Source organism: Salmo salar, chromosome 01 (genome assembly GCF_965601325.2).
Source record: "Salmo salar chromosome 01, fSalSal1, whole genome shotgun sequence".
NCBI classification, from domain to species: Eukaryota; Metazoa; Chordata; class Actinopteri; order Salmoniformes; family Salmonidae; genus Salmo; species Salmo salar.
This window is the reverse complement of record NC_138291.1, coordinates 94551092-94573214: the sequence shown is the minus strand read 5'-3', so window position 1 is coordinate 94573214 and position 22123 is coordinate 94551092. Positions and strand designations below refer to the sequence as shown.

The 22123-nt window shown below is 43.2% G+C and overlaps 1 protein-coding gene across 2 annotated transcripts in view; it reads right to left on the bottom strand.

Moving 5' to 3' along the window:
* The window catches only part of LOC106610476 (protein sidekick-2), a 67814-nt gene that overhangs the window by 38995 nt on the left and 6696 nt on the right, over positions 1 to 22123 (bottom strand). For both annotated transcript variants that reach the window (XM_082978159.1, XM_045724509.2), the window contains exons 6-20: positions 21966 to 22075; positions 21338 to 21488; positions 20804 to 21041; positions 17073 to 17188; positions 16669 to 16858; positions 16342 to 16440; positions 14709 to 14903; positions 13831 to 14032; positions 13512 to 13615; positions 12907 to 12977; positions 11976 to 12111; positions 4218 to 4274; positions 1268 to 1369; positions 670 to 785; positions 288 to 474 (exon numbers count right to left, since the gene is read on the bottom strand). In XM_082978159.1, the coding sequence (XP_082834285.1) occupies positions 288 to 474; positions 670 to 785; positions 1268 to 1369; positions 4218 to 4274; positions 11976 to 12111; positions 12907 to 12977; positions 13512 to 13615; positions 13831 to 14032; positions 14709 to 14903; positions 16342 to 16440; positions 16669 to 16858; positions 17073 to 17188; positions 20804 to 21041; positions 21338 to 21488; positions 21966 to 22075 (2074 nt within the window). The remainder of the gene's footprint in view (positions 1 to 287; positions 475 to 669; positions 786 to 1267; positions 1370 to 4217; positions 4275 to 11975; positions 12112 to 12906; positions 12978 to 13511; positions 13616 to 13830; positions 14033 to 14708; positions 14904 to 16341; positions 16441 to 16668; positions 16859 to 17072; positions 17189 to 20803; positions 21042 to 21337; positions 21489 to 21965; positions 22076 to 22123) is intronic.

The window sequence follows — 22123 nt, the reverse complement described above, 5'->3', positions numbered from 1 at the left end:
AGATGAGTCAAGAGATTGAAAGAGGTAATAGAAAGGGAACTGATGTTTATGCTATGTGGTTTCTAACATTCTTGGCTTGGCATGCTGACAGCAACAATTAGGTGCATTGTATAAAAGCTCACAGATAGAAACCCCTGGATGGTTTGTGGGAGTTGGAGGAGGAATTTGAGTCAATAGAATTGCTTTCTTTTCATTTTAAGATAGACAGTTCCTGTGTGTGTGTGTGTGTGTGTGTGTGTGTGTGTGTGTGTGTGTGTGTGTGTGTGTGTGTGTGTGCCCTCCCTTACCAGCCTGTTGTGTACGGCCCCTGGTTGGGGGGCTTCGGGGCCCGTCCCCTGCTGCATTGAAGAGGGCCACACTGATCATGTAGGTGGTGTATCCAGTCAGGTTCTTCAGCTTGACCCCTCCCTCTGGCAGGAACAGGGTGCGCAGTCTCTCCGTCTCATTCTTGCGCTGGATCTCCCAGAAGTACACCTGGAAGGAGAAGGAGGAGTAGATATGGAGAACATACACATCTTAGCCCACAGCAAAGATGGCCTTTAAATCCAACTGGGATTAAAGAGAAGCAAACATGTGTAACTGCCATTGCATTTGAATGACTTCGATTGGAATTATTTAAATGATGTGCATTCTATGGTAACTCCATCCTTGTTAAACGCTCCTCTTCACCTTGTATCCCTGGATGTCTCCATTCTGAGTGTCCAATGGAGGAGGCTCCCACGTCACGTCCAGCTGGGTGGCCGTTGCTGATTGGATGGCCACGTTCTGAGGTGGGGCGGTGGGTACTGTGAAAAAATAAAGACGAAAAATTAAGCAAGAAACAACATTAAAAACAGGATAGATTTCAGTGAAACCCTTTTCAGTGGATTACTTGCCTCACTGTTCCTGGAAACACTACAACACTATTGTCTATCTGCCTGTGTGTGGAATGGTAGCTGTTTGGCTGAGAACAGGGAAAACCATCCTCACTGTACACTCCCAGGCTCTCACAGTCAAAGACATGGGGATTTAAGAAAAGTAAACGTATCCTGAAACCTGAATGAACTTAATGGTACCAATTCAATAGATGTTTGCCAAAAGCAGCTTGACAAGCAGAATAATCCCACTGCCTTCAGTTCTACTGTTCAGGGAGGTCAGATAGTCTATAGTTCTACTATTCAGGTCCTCCGTTGAGGTGATGATTGAAATGACAAGAAAAGCAGAGAGAAAGAGTGGGGTGTGTGTGTGTGTGTGTGTGTGTATTACACTCCCTCACTCTGCGACTTACCTGCTTCTCCTACAAACACTTCCTGTGGTGTGCTGGTTGGTCCCTCCCCCACGGCGTTATACACACTCATCCTGATCTCATAGCGCTTGTGTTTGCTCAGGTCTGGGGAACAAGGAACAACACTGACATTAACCAACAACCCAGCACAATATTTAATTTCACTTTTATTTAACCAGAAAGGACCCTTGAGGTTAGAAAACTATTTTGTGGGGGCGACCAATACATGCCAGAAAATACATTTGTTGATTTTGTTCAAATAAATGTCTTATGCAGCAGTTAGAGTCTATCCAAGGATGTAATTGAGTTGTTATTGCGTACTGGAAAGCAATACCCTGAAATATGTGACCGTCTGGTTTTGTGCTGCTTAACAAAACAAATACAAGTTCATGAGCCCATGAAACTTGGAATGGACAAGCAAGTCTACCGGCGATTCCTATTGAAAATACAATCCAACCACATAGACAGAGCGTCTTTAAATCAGGGCACGAACAGACAAACAAAGCATGTGGCAACAACTCCATTAGACTTACAGTGGGGAAAAAAAGTATTTAGTCAGCCACCAATTGTGCAAGTTCTCCCACTTAAAAAGATGAGAGGCCTGTAATTTTCATCATAGGTACACTTCAACTATGACAGACAAAATGAGAAAAAAAATTCCAGAAAATCACATTGTAAGATTTTTAATGAATTTATTTGCAAATTATGGTGGAAAATAAGTATTTGGTCAATAACAAAAGTTTCTCAATACTTTCTTATATACGCTTTGTTGGCAATGACACAGGTCAAACGTTTTCTGTAAGTCTTCACAAGGTTTTCACACACTGTTGCTGGTATTTTGGCCCATTCCTCCATGCAGATCTCCTCTAGAGCAGTGATGTTTTGGGGCTGTCGCTGGGCAACACGGACTTTCAACTCCCTCCAAAGATTTTCTATGGGGTTGAGATCTGGAGACTGGCTAGGCCACTCCAGGACCTTGAAATGCTTCTTACGAAGCCACTCCTTCGTTGCCCGGGCGGTGTGTTTGGGATCATTGTCATGCTGAAAGACCCAGCCACGTTTCATCTTCAATGCCCTTGCTGATGGGAGGTTTTCACTCAAAATCTCACGATACATGGCCCCATTCATTCTTTCCTTTACACGGATCAGTCGTCCTGGTCCCCTTGCAGAAAAACAGCCCCAAAGCATGATGTTTCCACCCCCATGCTTCACAGTAGGTATGGTGTTCTTTGGAAGCAACTCAGCATTCTTTGTCCTCCAAACACGACGAGTTGAGTTTTTATCTGACCATATGACATTCTCCCAATCCTCTTCTGGATCATCCAAATGCTCTCTAGCAAACTTCAGACGGGCCTGGACATGTACTGGCTTAAGCAGGGGGACACGTCTGGCACTGCAGGATTTGAGTCCCTGGCGGCGTAGTGTGTTACTGATGGTAGGCTTTGTTACTTTGGTCCCAGCTCTCTGCAGGTCATTCGCTAGGTTCCCCCGTGTGGTTCTGGGATTTTTGCTCACCGTTCTTGTGATCATTTTGACCCCACGGGGTGAGATCTTGCGTGGAGCCCCAGATCGAGGGAGATTATCAGTGGTCTTGCATGTCTTCCATTTCCTAATAATTGCTCCCACAGTTGATTTCTTCAAACCAAGCTGCTTACCTATTGCAGATTCAGTCTTCCCAGCCTGGTGCAGGTCTACAATTTTGTTTCTGGTGTCCTTTGACAGCTCTTTGGTCTTGGCCATAGTGGAGTTTGGAGTGTGACTGTTTGAGGTTGTGGACAGGTGTCTTTTATACTGATAACAAGTTCAAACAGGTGCCATTAATACAGGTAACGAGTGGAGGACAGAGGAGCCTCTTAAAGAAGTTACAGGTCTGTGAGAGCCAGAAATCTTGCTTGTTTGTAGGTGACCAAATACTTATTTTCCACCATAATTTGCAAATAAAGTCATTAAAAATCCTACAATGTGATTTTCTGGATTTTTTTTCTCATTTTGTCTGTCATAGTTGACGTGTACCTATGATGAAAATTACAGGCCTCTCTCATCTTTTTAAGTGGGAGAACTTGCACAATTGGTGGCTGACTAAATACTTTTTTGCCCTACTGTAGTTTCACTCTCCATTTCCTCGTGACTCCAAGTCAAGGCAGCGGACTATATCATATACATTTCCTCAGGACTTCAACTCAAGGCAGCTGACTGTATCATATACATGGCTACAGATAACACACTGAGTAACTTATTTCTGCTTTATGACTAAATTGTGTGTGGTGTGAATGTGTATGTGTGTGTGTGTGTGTCTACCAGCACTAGGGCACTGTGCTGTTCAGTATGTGTTTCATCAGCAGTGAGACAGACCGTGTTTCATCAGCAGTGAGACAGACCGTGTTTCATCAGCAGTGAGACAGACCGTGTTTCATCAGCAGTGAGACAGACCGTGTTTCATCAGCAGTGAGACAGACTGTGTTTCATCAGCAGTGAGACAGACTGTGTTTCATCAGCAGTGAGACAGACTGTGTTTCATCAGCATGAGACAGACTGTGTTTCATCAGCAGTGAGACAGACTGTGTTTCATCAGCAGTGAGACAGACTGTGTTTCATCAGCATGAGACAGACTGTGTTTCATCAGCAGTGAGACAGACTGTGTTTCATCAGCAGTGAGACAGACTGTGTTTCATCAGCAGTGAGACAGACCGTGTTTCATCAGCAGTGAGACAGACAGTGTTTCATCAGCAGTGAGACAGACAGTGTTTCATCAGCAGTGAGACAGACTTGTGAGACAGTGTGTGTGAGACAGACTGTGTGAGACAATGTGTGTGAGACAGACTGTGTGAGACAATGTGTGTGAGACAGACTGTGTGAGACAGACTGTGTGAGACAGACTGTGTGAGACAGACTGTGTGAGACAGAGTCGGTGAGACAGAGTGTGTGAGACGCAGGCAGGCCTGTGAGGACTTACTATCCAGCTCATACTGGGTGAGAGAGGACTCGCTCAGGTTTCTCACGCTGTAGGGGGCTGTGAGGGTGATGGGTCAAACATGAATAGGAGAGAGAGGGCAGTCAGAAGAGAGAGGGGGGTAGAGAAGAGACGTTATTTTGTTAGTGTGGTACCGCAGTGCCAAGTATAGGTCCAAAAGACTCCTTAACAGCTTCTTCCCCCAAGCCATAAGACAGCCAAACAGTTAATCAAATGGTTACCCAGACTATTTGCATTGACATTTTTTTAAGCTGCTGCTACTCAGTGTGTATTATCTAATTTTTTGTTTTTATACACACACACACACACACACACACACACACACACACACACACATACATACATACATACATACATACATACATACATACATACATACATACATACATACATACATACATACATACATACATACATACATACATACATACATACATACATACATACATACGAACATATATTCAGTTGAAGTCGGAAGTTTACATACACTTAGGTTGGAGTCATAAAAACTCGTTTTTCAACCACTCCAGACATTTTTTGTTAACACAACAATTGTTTACAGACAGATTATTTCACTTATATTTCATTGTATCAAAATTCCAGTGGGTCAGAAGTTTACGTACACTAAGTTGACTGTGCCTTTAAACAGCTTGGAAAATTCCAGAAAATTATGTCATGGCTTTAGAAGCTTCTGACAGGCTAATTGACATCATTTGATTCAATTGGAGGTGTACCTGTGGATGTATTTCAAGGCCTACCTTCAAACTCAGTGGCTCTTTGCTTGACATCATGGGAAAATCAAAAGAAAGTTAAGACCTCAGAAAAAAAATTATATACCTCCACAAGTCTGGTTCATCCTTGGGAGCAATTTCCAAATGCCTGACGGTACCACATTCTAACAATAGCACGCAAGTATAAACACTATGGGACCATGCAGCCGTCATACTGCTCAGGAAGGAAACGCGTTCTGTTTCCTAGAGATGAACGTACTTTGGTGCGAAAAGTGCAAATCAATCCCATAACAACAGCAAAGGACCTTGTGAAGATGCTGGAGGAAACAGGTACAAAAGTATCTATAATCACAGTAAAACGAGTCCTATATTGACATAACCTTAAAGGCCGCACAGCAAGGAAGAAGCCACTGCTCCAAAACCGCCATAAAAAAGGCAGACTACTGTTTGCAACTGCACATGGGGAGAAAGATCATACTTTTTGGAGAAAAGTCCTCTGGTCTGAAGAAACAAAAATATAACTGTTTGGCCATAATGACCATTGTTATGTTTGGAGGAAAAACAGGGATGCTTGCAAGCCGAAGAACACCATCCCAACCGTGAAGCATGGGAGTGGCAGCATTCTTTGCTGCAGGAGGGACTGGTGCACTTCACAAAATAGATGAAATCATGAGGCGGGAAAATGATTTGGATATATTGAAGCAACATCTCAAGACATCAGTCAAGAAGTTAAAGCTTGGTTGCAAATGGGTCTTCCAAATGGACAATGACCCCAAGCATACTTCCAAAGTTTTTGCAAAATGGCTTAAGGACAACAACGTCAAGGTATTGGAGTGGCCATCACAAAGCCCTGACCTCAATCATATATTTTGTGGGCAGAACTGAAAAAACGTGTGCGAGCAAGGAGGCCTACAAACCTGACTCAGTTACAACAGCTCTGTCAGGAGGAATGGGCCAAAATTCACCCAACTTATTGTGGGAAGCTTGTGGAAGGCTACCTGAAACGTTTGACCCAAGTTAAAGAATTTAAAGGCAATGCTACCAAATACTAATTGAGTGTATGTAAACTTCTGACCCACTGGGAATGTGATGAAAGAAATAAAAGCTGAAATAAATCATTCTCTCTACTATTATTCTGACATTTCACATTCTTAAAATAAAGTGGTGATCCTAACTGACCTAAAACAGGGAATTTTTACTAGGATTAAATGTCAGGAATTGTGAAAAACAGAGTTTAAATGTATTTGGCTAAGGTGTATGTAAACTTCCGACTTCAACTGTATATAGATATATACACACACACAGTGCTTTCGGAAAGAATTCAGACCCTTTGACTTTTTCTACATTTTGTTATGTTACAGCCTTATTCTAAAATGGATTAAATATTTTCTCCCCCTCATCAATCCACACACAATACCCCATAATGACAAAGCAAAATTAAAAAAATAATATATTTATAATAAAAAGAAAACGGAAATATCACATTTACATAAGTATTCAGACCCTTTACTCAGTACTTTGTAATCACCTTTGGCACTGATTACAGCCTCGAGTCTTCTTGGGTATGACGCTATAATATTGGCACACTTTTGGGGAGTTTCTCCCATTTTTCTCTGCAGATCCTCTCAAGCTCTTTCAGGTTGGATGGGGTGCGTCGCTGCACACTATTTTCAGGTTTTTCGTCCCAGATGGTATCCCTAGCCGCATCCTCAGAGCATGCGCAGACCAGCAGGCTGGAGTGTTTACGGACATATTAAATCTTTCCCTATCCCAGTCTGCTGTCCACACATGCTTCAAGATGGCGACCATTGTTTCGGTACCCAAGAAAGCAAAAGTAACTGACCTAAATGACTATCGCCCTGTAGCACTCACTTCGGTCATCATGAAGCGCTTTGAGAGACTAGTCAAGGATCACATTACCTCCACCCTACCTGATACCCTAGACCCACTTCAATTTTCTTACTGCCCCAATAGATCCACAGACGATGCAATCGCCATCGGACTGCACACTGCCATATCCCATCTGGACAAGAGGAATACCTATGTAAGAATACTGTTTATTGACTATAGCTCAGCATTCAACCCCAAAGTACCCTCCAAGCTCATCATTAAGCTTGAGGCCCTGGGTATGGACCACGCCCTGTGCAACTGGGTCCTGAACTTCCTGACGGGCCATCTCCCCAGGTTGTGAAGGTAGGAAACAACACCTCCACTTCACTGATCCTCAACACTGGGGCCCAAAAGGTTGCGTGCTCAGCCCCCTCCTGTACTCCCTGTTCACCCATGACTGCGTAGCCACGCACACCTCCAACTCAATCATCAAGTTTGCAGATGACACAATAGTAGTAGGGTTAATTACCAACAATGATGAGACAGCCTACAGGGAGAAGGTGAGGGCTCTGGGAGTGTGGTGCCAGGAAAATAACCTCTCACTCAGCATCAACAAAACAAAGTAGATGATCGTGGACTTCAGGAAAGAACTTTGAAAGTTTCAACACGTGCAGTCACAAAAAATATCAAGCGCTATGATGAAACTGGCCCTCATGAGGACCGCCACATGAATGGAAGACCCAGAGTTACCTCCGCTGCAGAGGATAATTGACCAAGCATTATCACTATTGGAGACAGATTTTAAGATATTACAAGGGTCTTTTATACAGCTGAAACTTGTTTTAAATGCAAAGAAAACACATTTTATGATTTTTAATAGGTTCAAAAAGTTGGTTGAAAATACACTTGCACTTACGAGCTTAGATGGTTCTCGAATTAATCAGGTCTCGGCATATAAATACTTAGGGATATGGTTTGATGATAAACTGTCTTTAAAAATGCATATTGACGAACTTTGTAAACGGCTAAAATTCACGCTATGCTTCCTCTATAGAAACAGGACATGTTTATCCTCTACAAATAGAAGACAAATTGTGCAAGCTACTTTTATGTCTGTTATAGATTATGGGGATATTATTTACAAGCATGCTACGGCATCAACACTTAAATCGCTGGATGCTACTTATCATTGCGCACTTAGGTGCACTAGCTACAACACCCACCACTGTGTTTTATATCAAAATGTGGGTTGGACTTCATTGTCCGTGAGACAAGAACAACATGCTCTCGTGTTTGTCTATAAAGCACTTCTGAATAAGCTACCTTCTTATTTATCATCACTCATCAATATTATCATTATAATTACTAAAACCAGGTCTCAAGCATGGATTACACTTGAGGCCCATGTGATTTCCACAGAGTTGGGTATGGCTGCCTTTTCCTGTTACGCTCCTTGCATATGGAATAGCCTGCAGACTAAACTTAAACTTGAGACTCTTGTCCCCCTTGCCCATTTTAAATATTTATTGGAGGATATTTATTTTTGTATTTCTTGTAACTGTTTCGGGTAATGCAAGTTCCTGTGCTGTCAGGGGAATAACCTATGTGTAAATGTAATCAGTTGCTGTATTTTGTGTTATCTGTGATCGTTTTTTTGTCTTATGTAGTTTCTTAATCACTATACCTAAACTGTATGTGTAAACATGTATACGCAGGGCCCAGCTGTAAAAGAGACCTTGGTCTCAGTCTGTGTTCCTTGTTGAAATAAAGGAATAATAATAAGTTCATTAGAGATACCAGCCTCAGAAATTGTAGCCCAAATAAATGCTTCACAGAGTTCAAGTAACAGACACATGTCAACATCAACTGTTCAGAGGAGACTCTGTGAATCAGGCCTTAATGCACAAATTGCTGCACTAGCACTACTAAAGGACACCAATAAGAAGAAGAGACTTGTTTTGGCCAAGAAACATGAGCAATGGTCTGGAGTCCAAATTGGAGATATTTAATTCCAACCGCCGTGTCTTTGTGACACGCGGTGTCTGTGAACGGATGACCGCCATGTGTATTTCCAACCGTAAAGCACAGAGGAGGAGGTGTTATGGTGTGGGGGTGCTTTGCTGGTGACACTGTTTGTGATTTATTTAGAATTCAAGGCACACTTAACCAGCCTGGCTACTACAGCATTCTGCAGCGATACGCCATCCCATCTGGTTTGGGCTTATTGGGACTATGATTTGTTTTTCAACAGAACAATGACCCAACACACCTCCAGGCTGTGTAAGGGCTATTTGACCAAGAAGGAGAGTGATGGAGTGCTGCATCAGATGACCTGGCCTCCACAATCACCCGAGCTCAACCAAATTGCGAAGGTTTGGGATGAGTTGGACCGCAGAGTGAAGGAAAAGCAGCCAACAAGTGCTCAGCATATGTTGGAACTCCTTCAAAATGGTTGGCAAAGCATTCCAGGTGAAGCTGGTTGAGAGAATTCCAAGAGTGTGCAAAGCTGTTATCAAGGCAAAGGGTGGCTATTTGAATCTCAAATATATTTTGATTTGTTTAATTAATACTTTTTTGGTTGCTAAATGATTCCATATGTGTTATTTCATCGTTTTGTGTTCCCTAATATTCTGCAATGTAGAAAATAGTACAAATAGAAAAAACCTTTGTCCTAAAACTTTTGACCGGTAGTGTACATAGACTTGAAATCACTGGCCACTTTAATAATGGAACACTAGTCACTTCAATAATGTTTACATATTTTACATTACTCATCTCATATGTATATACAGTATTATATCCTATTCTACTGTATATTAGTTTATGCCGCTCTGACATTGCTCATCCATATATTTATATATTCTTAATTCCATTCCTTTACTTAAATATGTGTGTATTGTATGTATTGATGTAAAATTGTTACATATTACTTGTTAGATATAACTGCACTGTTGGAGCGAGAAACACAAGCATTTCACTACCCCCAATAACATTAACTAAACATGTGTATGTAACCAAGAAAATGTGATTTGTCTCTCCAGAGATGTTCCACTAGGTTCAACTCTGGGCTCTGGCACGGCCACTCAAGGACATTCAGAGACTTGTCCCGAAGCCATTCCTGTGTTGTTTTGGCTGTGTGCTGTCGTGTCTTTGGCATCATTAAAAGTGAAGACTTATTTTATCAAATCAATTCTCTGTAATTATTATTACGTGATTAAATTAATCATGTAAATGTAATTAACTAGGAAGTCGGGGCCCCTAGGAAAATCTTCAGATTAAAAAGTTATAATTTTCCTAATATAACTCTTCAGATATTTTAATATCTGATCAATTAGTCTTCTAATTAATGAATTATTCTTTACCTCACATTAGTCTCATTCCAAACGTCGTAACTTGATGGTTATCTGCTCGAACCCAGCCTTTACTATGAATCATTCATACACCAATTGTCTTAATCATTTATTTACTAACTAAATAATCACAAAAATGCATAAACAAACAGCACAGTAGATATGGTTACAACGAAATGATAGGGGAGATTCCCTAGTGGGCTAAGCCGATATGACGGCTTGGTGGACAAAGGGAAGTGGGTGTGTACTGAGAACAAGCGGGAAGACAAAAGGAATCATTACACAGTTGATAATTATACTAATTGAAATGCTAATCCTTTGCACATGAATGCTCACTCATTCGGAGCGTCTCTCTCTCTCTGCTTCCCTGAAGTCCTTCGTGGTTACAATGGATACTTCAGAGTACCATTCAAAAATGTTCTCATTGACAGATGTTTTGGCGGTTGTCGGCATTCACAATCCCAGGTTTACATCATTTCTAGCTGCAGACTAGTAATTAGTATCTAAGATTTGCTCTTATTCTGTAGGGATCGATAGTCTCAGAGTTTAACCATTTCCCGCCGTGTAGCCAATGTTGCACGTGGTATGGTTAGGAATTCAACAAACATTACAACCTTAGCTTACACTGAGGTTTTTGTGGTCTGAAGATTTCTGATTTCCTCAGGAGGTTTTTTTTCTTTTTTTCGTCTGGCCACTCTACCATAAACCCCTGATTGTTGGAGTGCTGCAGAGATGGTTGTCATTCTGGAAGGTTCTCCCATCTCCACAAAGGAACTCTGGAGCTCTGTCAGAGTGACCATCGCGTTCTTGGTCATGTCCCTGACCAAGGCCCTTCTCCCCCGATTGCTCAGTTTGGCCAGGCAGCCAGCTCTAGGAAGAGTCTTGGTGGTTCCAAATATCTTCCATTTAAGAATAATGGAGGCCACTGTGTTCTTGGAGACCTTGCTGCATAAATGTTTTGGTACCCTTCCCCAGATCCGTGCCTCGACATGATACTGTCTCGGAGCTCTACGGACAATTCCTTTGACCTCATAGTTTGGTTTTTGCTCTGATATGCATTGTCAACTGTGGGACCTTATATAGACCGGTGTGTGCCTTTCCAAATCATGTCCAATCAATTGAATTTACCACAGGTGGGCTCCAATAAAATTGTAGAAACATCTCAACAATGATCAATGGAAACAGGATGCACCTGCGCTCAATTTCTCATAGCAAAAGGTTGAATACTGTTTTTGATTTTTAATACATTTGCAAACATTACAAACATTTGCAAACATTACTTTTGTCATTATAGGGTATTGTGTGTCGATTGATGAGGAAAAAAAATGAATTTAATCCATTTTATAAGGCTGTAACATAACAAAATGTGGAAAAAGTCAAGGTGTCTGAATACTTTCCGAAGGCACTGTATACATAACAAAATGTAGCTAATATGTTCTTACTTACTTAAAAAAAAACTCTGCTTAAGGGCTTGTAAGTAAGTATTTCACTGTAAAGTCTACACCTGTTGTATTCGGTACATGTGACAAATACAATTTGATGTGACTGTTCTGCAAGAACCAGTGAAAAACTCACACAATCATAGAAACCCGCACAAACGTCATCAAAGAGAAATGAAACATCACACAGACCGAGCAGATAGTTGAAGACTATTAGAAGAGGATTCTAAGAGGTGTAGTGTCAGGTGTGAGGCACAGCCAGTGTTACAGGAAGACAATATAGGAGAATGTTTGGTTCACGTTCTGATGGAGTTCTGTGTGGCCTTGTTGAGAGATGGTGGTTGATGTGAGGTTGTAGGAGCATTTTGGGGAGGTTATGACAATACTCACAGTTGAGCTCAGTCCAAGTATTGGAGGGGCTGTTGGCGGTGCGTACGGAGAAGCTGCGGAGGCGGTCGTACATGAGCTCCCGGTACCGTATCCGGAAACCCAGGAGGATACCGTTAATCTTCTCCTCAGACGGATGCTGTGATGACAACACATAACGTGAGACTACCATTAGGTCATGTTCAACATAGTCCCTTTCACGGACTGTCATATTTACAAAGCCGAGCAAGCTAACTAGTTATTTGATTAAAAATAATAATATGTTTCATTGATAACTCGCTTTACGATCATCCCATTTATGGCAAGCCCTCCCCGGCAAAGCATGGCCAGTGTACAACAGGACTAAGATAAAGAGACAGGATTCAAAAATCCCCAGACAACCGGAGCTCATCCATGGCTGATTCACACAGACAAAAATCCCCAGACAACCGGAGCTCATCCATGGCTGATTCACACAGACAAAAATCCCCAGACAACCGGAGCTCATCCATGGTTGACTCACACAGACAGAAATCCCCAGACAACCAGAGCTCATCCATGGCTGACTCACACAGACAGAAATGTCCAGGCAACTGGAGCTCATCCATGGCTGACTCACACAGACAGAAATTCCCCTGTTGTAAAACATTAGACAACAGGGACAGAACAAATGGAAAAGAGAAGAGTGAGAGAGAGAACAGGGGAAAGAGAGAAGAGATTGGATGTCTCGGTGTAAAACTCCTACAGGCAGTAACCTGGGAACTCTCCATCTCCCCTTTATGACCTGCTAATTCAGGTGTTAGTGTTAGAGAGAGGAGGTGTGTGTTCCACTCAGTCTAAGTACACCCTATTCACCATGCTACCCTCTCATTACCACCCACTGACTGACAGATGACTGGGTTTTACTGCAGATAGGAAGACAGACATCAGAACCAATCACCACATCTCTTCTTACCTGCCAGCGAATCAGCACGGATGTAGTTGTGTGTGGTGTGACAGAGAGGATTGTGGGGGCTTCGTCAGGGGCTGCAACAGAAGGAGAGAAAAGAAGAAAGGTTGAAAGCGAGGACAATTAGTTGAGTCTACCACCAGGCACAAATACCTAATGCAGTGGTATTCACAGCATACATACAACTAAAGAGAACATCTCACCCATTGGTAAACAAGTGAAATATGGCCATGAGAGTGATTTGAAGGAAGAACATTTCTTGAATTAAAGTTAGTTCTGCTCGGTTGACACTGTTTGGTTTTAAGTGCCCCCCCCCCCCCCCCCCCGTCGTACAGCAACCACAGATGGTGAAGATGACATCACCTATTCTGCTGCTGCCAATAATGTCCTCACCACAGCATTACATTAACTCATCCTGACATTCTACTCAGGGAAGGATTCTAACCCAACACTGATGTAAAACATACAGAACCCCTGCCTACGAATGTGGCAATGTGGCAAAACCAAGGACAATGAAGACCAAATCATGTGTGGATAATATGATGTCCACAAGGATCTTTATTTTCAATGCAGTAAGATACCACAATGTGAAACTAGTTGAAGTCTCCTACCGTCCTGTAGTGTGGTGATAACTTCACTCTCCTCGCTGTATTCACTGTCTCCTATGTCGTTGGTGGCTTTCACTCTAAACTGGTAGGAGATGAAGGGCTTCAGCCTAGCAACAGAGATGTAACACATGACAACATCATTCTCAGTCGTTACAATTTTTTTTTCAACCTTTCAAGTTCCATTTAGGGCTAAGTGCAGCTTTTCCAAGCAAATATCACAGCTCAAGGGTCTACACTGTGATAGGAAACCTTCCACTATGTACCCTTGTTAGTGCACTGGGTAGGGTGCTAGGTAGTGTGCTAGGTAGGGTGCATACTGTACCTGCCAACTATGTAGAAGCTGGACTCGTGGTTGACCGAGGCAGAGTGGACGGTCCAGTTGCTTTCGGGCAGTTCTCTCAGTTGCACGGTGTAGTAGCGGACCGGAGAGAGGCCGTCGCTGCCTGGTTCCCATGACAACAACACGCTGCGGGCCTGAACATTCTCTTGGGGCACCATGGGACGACCGGTGGGCTGAGGTCGAGCTGGGGGGGAGAGAGAGAGGAAGAGAGTGGGGAAAACAGAGGGGGTTAAAGAGGCTAACAAGGTTAACAAAAACAGTTCTACGATAACAGAAAGAAAGTTTGAACTGTGTACAGGTTCTTATCAGGTTAAACAAATGACTTATACCATACACAAATGGCTTTATCATTAGCCTACAGGGGTCACAAACTTCAAGTGCTTGTGTAAAAGCACAAAAAAAATAGCTTATTACTGCAGATGTAACCGGGCAGAATATGACTCATTAGAAACCAATGTGCTGAATCTGTAAACCACTATCAGATGAGATGAGTGTTTCTTCTGAACTCGTTGGAATTCTCTGTTGTTTACGGTAACTGCCTGACTCAGCCCAGCCACTCTAACATTTTGTGTCAACCCTGAGAAAATAAACCTGTCTGCTCTATAACACATGTAGACAATATTCTGTGGTATGCTCTATAAGTACAATAACTCATATGGTAATGTAACATAAAACTTGATCTAAGTACACAAAATATACAATCATTTCTGTAATGTCCGATAAGCTACAATAACTCATACTATAACTTTTCCATATGTTTCCATAGTAACCTCACTTTTTGATATATTCAATAAGTACAATAACTCATACACTGATGTGATATAACACATCATCTGACATATCTTTCAATTCACAGTTACCTCTCTTCTCGGTGGTGACCACCAGTGCCTCTGCGGCCTCCCCCCAGCCCTTGCGTGTCTGGGCTGTGATGCGGAACATGTACACTGACTCTTGTTTCAGGCCAGTCACCGTGTACTGGCGAGCACTTGGGTTTAACACGTCTACTGTGGCTGTGTTGCTATTGGTCGAGTTCAGACGATACGTGATCTGATAGGCTGAGAAGAGAAAAGAGAAAACACAACATGAAAGCATAGAGTCAGACACTATTAACTTGACGATTAAACTTAATGTCTGTCAACATTTCCTTCAGAAGATATGGACACCCACATGTTAAAGTGAAACTGACAGTTTTAACTACTTTGCAGACAAACAGGCAATTATATCAGTCAAAAATATAAAATATCCAGTTTATGCTTCAAAAACATCTTCATTTGACTCAACATTCCATGATGTACAGTAAGGCATTGTTGGCAGAATAGATGGATGTAGTTCAATGCATGATTAATATAATTCCCCAATACATTTCTTGGTAGTCCCAAAAATATTGCTATTGGGTTGTCAATCACAGCTGGCCTGGTACATTGTTTGCTGCCGCCACCCATTCTAGATGCACTCTTTCAGTTTCAATATATTTTGAACAAAAACAGAGGACCGGGAAGATGACTGGTGTAAGGGTGCGTGCTGGTGGCAGGGAAGTCAGGCGCAGGAGATCGAACTTGGTATAAAACGGAGTAGTTTAATAAACGCTCAAAAACTCAGAAAACCAAAATATACAAAATAATACCAGTGGGTACAAAACCTGTCGCACACCAGAACATAACTTGCACAATGCTTACAAACAAACAATCACCGACAAGGACAATGAGGGAAACAGAGGGTTAAATACACAACATGTATTGAATGGGATTGGAACCAGGTGTGATACAAGACAGGACAAAACCAAAGGAAAATGAAAAGAGGATCAGTGATGGCTAGAAGGTCGGCGACTTCGACCGCCAAACGCCGCCCGAACAAGGAGAGGGACCAACTTCGGCTGAAGTCCTGACAACTGGGACGGTTGGGAATATCATTACAATCAAACTAGCAAGGGCAAGTCAGTCATAATGTGGCTAATAGGCTAGCGCACTTGTCAAACAAAGCGCGCGGGCTGAATAGGACACACAAGCGTGTATAAATTAGTAAACAGTTGAGTCATTAACTTTATAAAATTACAGCTTGATGCGCACGCATAGGTGAATTCAACTTCAATTGCGTTTACAATGCGTAGCAGAGGGTTAAGTGTACAGACAAATGCCAGTCCTAGCTGGGCTACTAAAATGTTGCAGTCTGGCTTCGGTTTATAAAGCTTGACAATAAATAACCAAAAAACTAAACCTGCAACAAAACACCATACAAAAGAGAAACATGTAGGCCTATTACAGCAACTTTTGAGCAGTAGCCTAGGTTGGGCTACTCAACTAATGTTGCAATACATTTTGAGTGCACCATACAGCAATGCTGCATTGCTAGGTCAAAAGTTGGTTATAACTAAATCATCATAGTCAAGGTGTTGTTGTTTTTGTTTGCTGTATGAGGGGGTCATTCTTGTGGAGTCTGGACAGGTTAAACATGAAAGGTCAAGGTCTGGTCAGGGTCAAAGGTCAAACCACATACCCAGGATGATACCATTAGGCTGGGACGGGGACTGCCAGATGAGACGCACCGAGGTGGTTCGGACCTCAGGGAACAGGATGCCCACTGGAGGGCCAGGCACTGGAGACGAGAGAGTGGCAGAGGGGTTAGACTATTTAACACCTCTTTCTTCACTTCAGATGCATTAGTTTACTGAATGGTAGTGGGCATTGGTATACTATAACATCAAATTCTGGATAAGCTATTTGAAAGCTTGAAAATATCCTGTATCCACCACTACTTGATGGCTAAGGGCCCTACATGTAGTATACAGTTAGACAGGCCTATATTAGGCAGCCCAGAGCATACCGTCGTCCAGAGTCCTCTCCAGTATGAGTGGTGAGCTGGGCATGCCGTCTCCGATGCGGGTGAAGGCCAGGACCTGGATCTCATAGAGGACGTATTTCCCCAGACCAGTCAGCTGGACACTGTGGCTGGCATTCCCCTCCACTGTCCACAACTGGAGGGACGAGTCAGAGTCCTTCTCCCTAAACAACACCTGAAAGAGGAGAGAATAGAAGAAAAGAGAGGATAGATGAGAAGAGTGGAGAAGAGAGGGAAGAAGAGAAGAGGGGAGAAGAGAAGAGGGGAGAAGAGAAGAGCAAAAGGAAGATATTGAATTAGAGAGTGGGAGAGAGAGTAATGGAATTATTTTTGTGTACAGTATTGTATCCCTCTTGGAGGCGAGGGTGATGACTAAGCACCTCACACACCTTGTATCCCAAGATCAGTCCATTCCGGTCTGGTTCTGGTACTTCAAACCAGCGCACCAGGATACTGCTGGAGGTTGTGGCAAAGGCTGACACGTTGGTGGGGCCACAGGAGGGGACTGGACGGAATAAAACAAAAAAAAAACTTTTAAGACCGAAATCCAGTTATTTTACGCTGATGATACTGTTATTTATTGTTGTGCCTCGTCTCTCACAAAAGCTTCCCAGAACTTGCAAACTGCTTTTTATACTGTTCAACATACCTTGTGTCAATTGAAGCTTATCCTCGTTACTGACAAAACTAAACTAATGTTGTTTTCTAAAGCAAGAAATTAGACCTCTGAACCTTTCACCTATTACTACCCGTCAGGGCAAGGAGATTGAGACTCTAACCTCATATAAATATCTTGGAATATTAATTGATCACAGCCTCTATTTTATATTGCATGTTCAACAACGTAAAAAAAAACTGAATTTGGGATTTTGGGATTTTATTTTAGGAATAAGGCCTGTTTTTCTTTTGAAGCCGGAAGGAGGCTAGTATCAGCTACATTTATGCTTATACTAGACTATGGTGATATTTTATATATGAATGCTTCCGCTCAGTGTTTGAGATCAATTGACAACCTTTACATAGAGCATTGAGATTTTTTTCAAACTGCAAAAACCTTAAGCACCACTGCAATTTATGTACCAGGGTTGGCTGGCCTTCTCTAGTCAACATAGGCTCAGTCACTGGTATACTTTTACAAAGTCATTTTGAGTTTACTAGCATTTTATTTGGCCATGTTTATTGTTCAGAAATGTGGTGGGTACTCTCTTCGTTCGCAGGACTTTATCCTGCTAACTGTTCCAAATGTCCGAACTGAATTTGGCAAAGGGGCTTTAATGTCCTCTGCGCCATTGGCTTGGAACGCCTTACAAAATATTTTTAAACTGGAAGAACTTGTCCCGATTGGTGTTTATAAGTCATTGATGAAGGATTTTGAGGCTGATTCCCTGACCTGTCAATGTTTTTAATTTGCTGTTTTATGATTTTATTATACTGTTGTGAATTCTATGTTTTTTTACTAGATTACCTGTAGTTTTTCATGTTGTCTGTCTGTAATTGTGCAATGACTTGGTGCTGCCTATCTTGGCCAGGACGCTCTTGAAAAATAGATTTCAAATCTCAATGAGTCTTTCCTGGTTAAATAAAGGTTAAATACATAAATAAAAATACATCTTAATGGGACATTGTCTGTGTGTGTGTTAAAGACATAGACACTGAGGCCTAGGGTCTAACCCAGGTGTAACTGTAGCTCCAGATAATCAGGCCAGCTAGGCTATGACTCTTTCCTGGCACACGTCCCTGGATATAATAAACTCAGCAAAGAAATAAACGTCCTCTCACTGTCAACTGTGTTTATTTTAAAAAAACTTAACATATGTAAATATTTGAATGAACATAACAAGATTCAACAACTGAGACATAAACTGAACAAGTTCCACAGACATGTGACTAACAGAAATGGAATAATGTGTCCCTGAACAAAGGGGAGGTCAAAATCAAAAGTGACAGTCAGTATCTGGTGTGGCCACCAGTTGCATTAAGTACTGCAGTGCATCTCCTTCTCATGGACTGCACCAGATTTGCCGGTTCTTGCTGTGAGATGTTACCCCACTCTTCTACCAAGGCACCTGCAAGTTCCCGAACATTTCTGGGGGGAATGGCCCTAGCCTTCACCCTCCGATCCAACAGGTCCCAGACGTGCTCAATGGGATTGAGATCCGGGCTCTTCACTGGCCATGGCAGAACACTGACATTCCTGTCTTGCAGGAAATCACGCACGGAACGAGCAGTATGGCTGGTGGCATTGCCATGCTGGAGGGTCATGTCACGATGAGCCTGCAGGAAGGGTACCACATGAGGGAGGAGGATGTCTTCCCTGTAACGCACAGCATTGAGATTGCCTGCAATGACAACAAGCTCAGTCCGATAATGCTGTGACACATCGCTACCCTAGACCATGACGGACCCTCCACCTCCAAATCGATCCTGCTCCAGAGTACAGGCCTCGGTGTAACACTCATTCCTTCGACGATAAATGCGAATCCGACTATCACCCCTGGTGAGACAAAACCGCGACTCGTCAGTGAAGAGCATTTTTTTCCAGTCCTGTCTTTTCCGGCGACGGTGGGTTTGTGCCCATAGGCGACGTTGTTGCCGGTGATGTCTGGTGAGGACCTGCCTTACAACAGGCCTACAAGCCCTCAATCCAGCCTCGCTCAGCCTATTGTGGACAGTCTGAGCACTGATGGAGGGATTGTGCGTTCCTAGTGTAACTCAGGTAGTTGCTGTTGCCATCCTGTACCTGTCCCGCAGGTGTGATGTTCGGATATACCGATCCTGTGCAGGTGTTGTTACACGTGGTCTGCTACTGCGAGGACGATCAGCGGTCCGTCCTGTCTCCCTGTAGCACTGTCTTAGGCGTCTCACAGTACGGACATTGCAATTTATTGCCCTGACCAAATCTGCAGTCCTCATGCCTCCTTGCAGCATGCCTAAGGCACGTCCATGCAGATGAGCAGGGGCCATGGGCATCTTTCTTTTGGTGCTTTTCAGAGTCAGTAGAAAGGCCTCTTCAGTGTCCTAAGTTTTCATAACTGTGACCTTAATTACCTACCGTCTGTAAGCTGTTAGTGTCTTAACGACCGTTCCACACGTGCATGTTCATTAATTGTTTATGATTCATTGCACAAGCATGGGAAACAGTGTTTAAACCCTTTACAATGAGATCTGTGAAGTTATTTGGATTTTTACTAATTATCTTTGAAAGACAGGGTCCTGAAAAAGGGACGTTTCTTTTTTTGCTGCGTTTATATGTGATGTTAAAGCTTTTGATTCTGATTCTGAAGATGCTGCTGGAGTGAGTGGAAAAAAGGAAAAAACACAGAGGAATTCCACATTGTAGCCCATGTGTTCCCAATTTCCTCCTCTGCTCCCCACTCCCTAAAGTCTGGTAACCACAGTGACTGCACCAACGAAGAGAGAGAGAGAAAGAGAAGGCAGACAGATGGGTTGATGTCTGTTTCATATGGCTCCATGAAGCAGAAAGAGTAAAACTACCTTGGCCCCCAGCCATACACGTGGATAGCTAAAGAGCTAATATGCAGGAGGTCTGGGCCAAACCCACATATGGGTGAATATAACCTGCACACAGTGTTGTGTGTGACTGAAAACCTGGTACTTTAGATCAGAATATTGGTACTTTAGATCAGAATACTGATATGGTAGATCAGAATACTGGTTCTGAAGATCAGAATGCTGGTACTGTAGATCAGAATGCTGGTACTGTAGATCAGAATTCTGGTTCTGTAGATCAGAATTCTGGTTCTGTAGATCAGAATTCTGGTTCTGTAGATCAGAATGCTGGTACTGTAGATCAGAATGCTGGTACTGTAGATCAGAATGCTGGTACTGTAGCCATAGGCCATGCATTTTAAGTCCTAAATTACTGAAGTGTGTAGGTCAAAGGCCCCCAAATTAAAGACTGAACATCAGTGCTGTGTGTGAGACTCCACCAATTGTTGAGATGTGAACAGTATATTAACCAGATAAAACAGCATCTACAGTATACAAAGAGGCTGCATCCCAAATTGCACCATATTCCCTATGGACCCTGGTCTAAAGTAGTGCACTATACTATATAGAGAATTAGGTGCCATTTGGGACAAAGGCAGTGTGATCTCACCAGACTCCCTGGTCCTTCCTCTGACAGGCTGGCTCCAGGGCCCGGCCCCGATGCCATTGAGAGCCTGAACCCTGACATCGTACTCTGTCCACTCCTCCAGGTCCTCGATGGTGAACTCCCTCTCCAGCCGGTCAGCGATCACATGGGTCAGCGCCCTGCCCTGGGAGCCTGTACGGGAGTACTGGATCCGGTAGCCCACCACCTCTGGGTCCCCATTGTACTCCCACTCTGGTAGGGGCTGGGGGGGATACGAGGTGGATGTAGAGGTGGAGAGGGCGAGAGGGGGAGGGAGGGGGAGAGAGGGAGGGAGAGAGAGAGAGGGTGAGAGAGAGAGAGGGAGAGAGAGGGAGAGGGATGGAGAGGTAGAGGGAGAGGGAGAGAGGTGGAGAGGGAGAGGGTGAGAGAGAGACAGAAATGAAAGAAAGGAGAGAAAAATACACAATAATCAGTATAAATCAAACAGCCAGTCATCATCGCTTGATGATGAACCCAGAGCATCACATCATAATGTCAGTCAGTTGAGACGTCACGTACCACCCATCGGAGCCACAGACTGGTCTCGCTGGCCGTGCGCAGTGTGACGTTAGCGGGGAACATATCTGGACGGGCCTGCAAGGTCTGGATCTTCCTGGAGGGCTGACTGGGAGGACTAGTCCCCACAATGTTCACCTGACGCATACGGAACCTACCGAGGGGGAGGGAAGTAACAAGAGCAAAGTGATCACAGGAGAGGTCCATAGGGCCCAGAGGGCTCACGGCTCTATTCATTACATCTAAACTAGACTAGACTAGACTAACAGAGATCATGAAGCTGTATCGTTTTGAGTTAATGGGGCCCAGGAGTGTATAAGGTGTTAGAGATTAGGTACACTACCTGTAGAAGGGTTAGAGGTTAGAGTTTAGAGGTTAGGTACACTACCTGTAGAAGGGTTAGGGGTTAGAGGCTAGGTACACTACCTGTAGAAGGGTTAGGGGTTAGAGGTTAGAGGTTAGCTACACTACCTGTAGAAGGGTTAGGGGTTAGAGGTTAGGTACACTACCTGTAGAAGGGTTAGGGGTAGAGGTTAGAGGTTAGGTACAGTACCTGTAGAAAGGTTAGGGGTAAAAGGTGTATATGGTTAAGTATGTTACCAATAGAAGGTGTAGGGGTTAGTTACACTACCTGTAAAATGTGTATGGGCTTAGTCCTGGCACCTCCAGGGATCGGGCATCAGGCTCGTTGGGCAGCTGGTGAACAATCACCCAGTCCTCATTGTCTCCTATCACACTGACCTACACACAACAACAACACAACAACATGATATAGTGTGCGTCCCAAAT